The sequence below is a fragment of the Microtus oregoni genome, unplaced genomic scaffold (genome assembly GCF_018167655.1).
Source record: "Microtus oregoni isolate MIOR12 unplaced genomic scaffold, Mior012 000005F_ref0000423, whole genome shotgun sequence".
Classification (NCBI taxonomy): Eukaryota; Metazoa; Chordata; class Mammalia; order Rodentia; family Cricetidae; genus Microtus; species Microtus oregoni.
Window position 1 is genome coordinate 14,517,880 of NW_024543064.1, and position 6,127 is coordinate 14,524,006.

General features: G+C 53.1%; 1 protein-coding gene across 1 annotated transcript; it reads left to right on the plus strand.

Annotated features, from left to right (window-relative positions):
* The first annotated feature begins 987 nt into the window (after positions 1-987).
* Pla2g2f (phospholipase A2 group IIF) lies at positions 988-5,422 on the plus strand. Its single transcript, XM_041653177.1, has 4 exons — positions 988-1,027; positions 2,905-3,049; positions 3,860-3,969; positions 5,183-5,422. The coding sequence occupies exons 1-4, from the start codon at positions 988-990 to the stop codon at positions 5,392-5,394; spliced, it is 507 nt and encodes a 168-aa protein (XP_041509111.1). The 3' UTR covers positions 5,395-5,422.
* The last annotated feature ends 705 nt before the right edge of the window (positions 5,423-6,127 follow it).

Genomic DNA, 6,127 nt, shown 5'->3' on the forward strand with positions numbered 1-6,127 from the left:
GGCTGTTGTGGGGTGGGGATTTTACCAGCCTGGTGTGGGAAGGGCTGTGACAGCAGGAGGGAAGAGGTGGAGTCAGTCTTTTCTAGGACACCTGTCACCTGCCTCCTGCCCAAGGGCATTGCCCCAGCACTACCCTGCTAGTGTGCGTGGTAGCAGCGTGAAGCTGGGGCCTGTTCTTCAGAGATTTCCGGGCATATCAAAGACCTTTAAAGCCCTATGTCGCTGGCCTCCCCAAATCCAAGACATGGCATATGGGGCACAGGCCAACCCCAAAGGGTTCAGGAAGAAGGCGCTGGTTAAACACCCCACTGGATGGAAGAGGCCAAGCCTCAGAGCCTCTTCTCCTTTCAGAACCTCCAGGTAGGTGCTTGTTGCCTTGGAACGGAACATTCCACCTAGGGGGCAGGGAGATGGGGAGGGGTTCCGGTTCCGCTCTGGAGTCAGTTCCTCAGGAAGGAGAGCGGAGTTTCTGCATGTTGAGCAAAAGCGTGCCAACTGCATTCTGGTCCTAGAAGGATCTTTGGGATTTAATCAACTCCAATCTGTTCTTGAAGCCTAGAGAGACTGAGAGATCTGCCTGTGGTCCCTCAGCATTTACCAAGCTGAATCTAGAATCCAGTGACCCGGGTCTCTTGGTTTTATGTTTTAAGATCCAACTGCCAGGTGGGGTTCCACGACCTGGGTCCTGGCATTCCTTGGAGTATAGACTCAAGAGAGCTGAATCTGGTGTAGGGCCATGGCTTCCCGTCTTGGAGCTGAGAGTCGGGTGCGGGCGGTGGAGGAGATTGGTTCTGGTGGCTCTGCCACCCTGGGGTGTGTTCCTCCCAGGAGATGCAGGCCAGGTAGGGAGGTGCTGATTGCAGGTCTGGGTGACAGCAATTAGGGCAAGAGAAAGCATGGGTGGTGTCTTGGATGAGACCCGGCTGCACGTAGCTGGGGAAGAGGGATTCAGCTTGGGCTTTGCTCTCTCTTAGGTCCAGCCTGGGTATGAAGAAATTCTTTGCCATCGCAGTCCTGGCTGGCAGTGGTGAGCATGGCTCCCAGGAGACCTTTCTGACCCTCCTCCCTCCCCCAGCCTTTCCCTAGAAATGTGGACCTCCTGTGTGGTTCTACTGGCAGGCTGTTCCTTCCTCTCCACTTCCCTGTCTAGGCTCCAACCTCTCTCCTGTGGGGATGTTTAGTTCGGGACACCTGTAAACAAGCCAGAAGACATCTTTAACGAGCTATGCTGAGCAGGTGCAGGGAGCTGAGCAATCCTCGTAAACTGGCAGCGTTTGCCATCATCGTGGACCTGAGCATATGTATTAGTGACTTTCTGTGCTGGCAGGAGTTAATGAGTTTGTGTGTAGCTAGATGCGTGTCTGTGCATGAGTGTAGGTGTGTCTGAGCATACACGATGTCTGCGTGGCCCACACGTCAGTAAAATATGGCTCATGGCTGGCACCTAGGTGTACACTTGTGTTCATTGTGGTGTGATGTCATGTGATGTGATGTGATGTGTGTGTGTGTGTGTATGTGTGAAGTGGGGAGTTTAAGGGAGTGTTTGTCTATGCCAAGCATAATCATGTATGTTTCTAACTCTCATCCTGTGAGAGCCGATGGTTGGGGACCCAGCAGTCTGGTGTTATATATATCCTGTCCCCAGGGTAAAATGCCTGCAGGGGAGGAGGCAGCCAGGGCCGTATGGTGGCAACTAGGTACCTCAAGGTCCTTTGGCGGGGGGAGGGGGGTTCTATTTAGCCTTCAACTTTCCAAAACTGGGCTTCTTGTCTCTCAACATTTTCTTGCCCACGGAGGAAGGAGGTTGGAGGATGTGGGGACAGGATGCCTAACTCCAGATGCAGATGGAGCAGACCAGTGGAGGTTGTTATATGCATGGCTCAGCATCCAGCTAAGGAACAGACAAGGCTCCTGCCTGAACTCTGCTACTCCCAGCTTGTGCTACCTGGGCAAGCCTTTCCCCTTCTGAGCCTTTGTTTTCTCACCCCATAAATGGGGATAAAAACCTCCCTCCTGCTGGTGGGTAGGTGAGTGGCTTCACTCAGGTAGGGACTGCAGACCCCAGGCTCATGGCACTGACTAAGTGTAGATGGCTCAGAGAGCCCCACACCCCACACGGGACAGGAGAGGGAAGCAGTCAGAGAAGCAAGAAGGATGAATGAATGGCTGGAGGGCCTGGCCACTGTCAGGAAGCTGAGTTTTGCTGGTGACAGAAGCGCCTTTGCATTATTGCTTGCTCCGTGTGTGCACTGTCTGAGATGCACCAACTCCCTGGCTCCCTTCAGTAGCAGAGGTCAGGAAGGGAGCAGAAAGAACCCAATTCCTGTAACTCCTGACAGCTGTGGCACTGAGGATGACCTCTTGGGGAAGTGGTCTCTGATCTCATTAAATTGCCCAGGCTGTCCCTGAATCCAGTCTACAGCCCAGGCAGCCCTTGCACGTTCAATCCTCCTGCCTCAGACAAGGTCCTCAGTAGCTGGAATGTAACCACCAAACTCCACTGAAATGCAATTCTGACTTTTAGGATTTTCACCTTAGCATGAGTTTAGCAGGCTCCACCAGAAGCCAAGCACCTGAGGCAGAGGGTGTGGCTGAGGTTCCCACCCTGACTTGCTCTAGGCTCCCCAACCATCACGAGACAATGTGACCCTAGGCAAGTTACTCAGGGCTCCTGCCTCAGTTTGCTTATCTGTAAAACTGTGTTAATGACTTCACAATGAATACCCAATGAGTTAACAAATTCAAAGTTTTAGGAGGCTGTCTTATCTGCAGTTGAATGAACCAGATTCGGTCCTCCGGGGTGTGCAGGGAGTGGGAACCCCAGCCTACTACCCTCTTCGCCCTTTGCCCCTTCCCCATCCCATTCTCTGGGCTCTGAGGAGTCACTCCCCACTTCTCTTGTAGTTGTGTCCGTCGCCCATGGCAGCCTGTTGAACCTGAAGTTCATGGTGGAAGCTATCACCCACAAAAACGCCATCCTGTCCTTTGTGGGCTACGGCTGTTACTGCGGGCTAGGGGGGCGCGGCAAGCCCATGGATGAGGTGGACTGGTAGGTTCTGGAGGCCTCCTGTTGGGAGAGATGGGGGACGCTTATGGACAGACTGAGGAGGAAGGGCCAGGAACCCCATTTTTACCTTCTTAGATACTTTCTGTTGTCCGTATTAGAATGGCATTTTATGCCCCCACAAACCAACAAGGAGGCACTGGTCTCGTGGTGGATCCTCCACAAAGGGACAGACACTATGGACACCCACCCTATTAGTCCATGCTTTCTCCCTCAGACTAAGAAGCCCTGGAAGTCATGGCTTCCGCTCTTCCTTCCCCAGCAGCAGCCAGCACCAAGTCTGGCACCTCAGAGAGCTGGCAGCTGGCTTCACTCTTGTAGAAGAGGAGGGGATGACCACTCTGCATTAACTTCCCATCTTTCATGCCCCTATGCCTGTTGACATGCCTCAGACCTTCTCCTCTTCTTGGCCATCCAGCACAGTGGGGCTCTGCATAGAGCCTGAGTTACTTCCTATGGTTTTAAAGTAATGGCTTCCTGCCGACCCTCCCTCAGGCCTGGTAGCTGGGACACCTGACTCCAATTGCAGCTCCACTCTGGGCTCCGGTGTAGGGAGGGGGCCAAGAGCCCTGATGATAGGACAAAGAGGGAGCATCAAGGACAAGAGTATAGGATGCCAGTGCCAGTCTGCTCTACTGTGTGACCTTGGGCGTGTAACTACCCCTCTCTGGACTGCAGTTTGAAGGGCTGACCACGAGGGACTGAAACAGATGATCCAAGGTCTCCACTTGGCTTGTGTGTGTGGGGGGGGGGGGAGGGCTGCCTGCATCTGTCTGCCCATCTCTACTCCCTCAGGTGCTGTCACGCCCACGACTGTTGCTATCAGAAGCTCTTTGACCAAGGCTGCCGCCCCTATGTGGACCACTATGACCACAGAATTGAGAATGACACTGTGATTGTCTGCAGTGAGTCCCTCCCTTGACACCCTGGCTAGGAATGGGACCTTGGGGGGGGGGTGAGTGTGGGGACCCAAAGACAAACCTAGGATACCCCACTAAGCTTGGATTTCAGGCAATCAATGAAATATTTTTGGGATAAGGATATCCCAAATGAGACACACCGACACTAAAAGCTAACCGTTGGCTTCAAATTAGTGTTAGCACGAACTGAAGAATTAGACTAGCCGTTAGTTGGGCATGAATTTGAGTAAGAACTACCTTTTGCTACTTGGCCCTTGCCAATCTCTCCCTAGGAGAGTGGGGGCTTGCCTGGCTCTTCCACGGAAGGGAGGAGTCTGGGAAAGCAGGAGGTACTGGTAGGGTTGGGTAAATCTGCCCCTCTTTTCTTTCTTCCTAATTTTGTTGATTTTTACTTATGTGTGTGTATACCTGCTTCTCTGTAAGTGCACCATGTGAGTGTGCGCGCCTGTAGCGCTCAGAAGAGGGTGTCGGATCCCCTGGAACTGGAGTCATAGGTGGTGTGAGCCACTTGATGTGGGTGCTGGGAACTGAACCCCGGGTCCCGTGCAATAGCAGCCGGTGCTCTTAACGGCTGAGTCATGCAATGGGAGGTTTTTCTGCCCCGCCCCGCCCCACAGTCACTTTTAAATCATCGCTCAGAGGCTTCTATTAATTATAAATGTTTGGCTGACAACTCAGGCTTATTAAAATTAGCTCTCACATTAAATTAACCCATTTCGATTCATCTATGTATCACCACGTGGCTGTGGCTTTATCAGCCCACCGGCATCTGGTTTCTTGGGCAGCTGGCTTGCATCACCTGAACTCCACCCCTCTTCCTCTGAGTCCTCAGCTGGATTGTTCCGCCTAACCTTATCCTGCCTGGCTACCGGTCAAACAGCTTTTATTATTAACCAATGGAGGCAATACACAGCCACAGTGTATAGAAGCATCCCATAGGCAGAACTATCTCTCCAGCTCCCCCCCTCCCTCTTTCTTAGCCTCAGTTGTCTCAGTTGCTCAGAGGTTCCCCAGTTTTACCCTGTGCTAGCGTCACTGACAGGCTGTGGGGTACCAGCCCAGAGCAGGGCACCCTAAAAGCCAGGTGGAAGAAGACTTATGGACTTGAAGCCATTTCTCCAAGGCCACCTGGTTCCTAGAGCCCCTTTCTCTCTTGTCTTGCTGTCATCCATAAGCCTACGCCTTCTTTCCACGACAGGTGAACTCAATGAGACAGAGTGTGACAAGCAGACATGTGCATGTGACAAGAACTTGACTCTGTGCCTCAAGGACCAGCCGTACAGGGACAGGCACCGAGGCTACCTCAATGTCTATTGCCGGGGTCCCACACCCAACTGCAGCATCTATGACCCATACCCAGAGGAAGTCACCTGTGGATATGGCTTCCCATCGACCCCTGTCTCAACCTAGCCAGGCTGAGGTCTGAGAAAAAAGAGGGTGGCGGGTCTGACTGGGGTCTACACCAGATGTGTGGGGCCACATAGGGCCCAGTGCTGTCCTGGGGCTCCCTCCCAGGACTGTAGTTAGCTCAGAAAACTCTAGAAAGGCCAGGGCTTGTCTATGGCCATCACTCGGTCAGCCTCACATTCAGCAGCTGGGTCAGGTCTTAGCAGGAAACACACGACTTGTTGGGGTCTCTCCTGGATACGGAAAGAAAGGATATGTCCCCCAGCTCATCCCCCGGAACCTCTGAGCCCAGCACAGACCTGGAACCACACTCAGGAAGACAGAGTGCTAGGCTGAGGCCTGGGTTCTAGTCGTCTCTTCTATGAGGAGGACAGAGTGGGTAGCCCCATCCAGTCCTCAGCCAATGGGATGTGTCTAGGCCCAAAGCCTGACTTCTGTTACCCAGCATGCCTCTGGCCAGGCTCCAAGGGCACAGGGATCCCATATATAGAGTATAGCTGCACATATAGGAACTGGGAGGAGGTGGTCACACATCCACAGTTCTTCCTACCCCCTGACTCCTGCACAGAAGTGGTGTGTACCCCATTGCGCCTTACCCCACCTAAATTCAGAGTGACAAGCTAGGGGGTACCTGGAGCTCTCACTCCGTATGCAGGGAGAGGCTGATTCCGACTGTCTCTGGGGAACTGAGACTGAGGTTTAGGTTGAAAGATGGAAGGGAAAAATCTCAAGACAC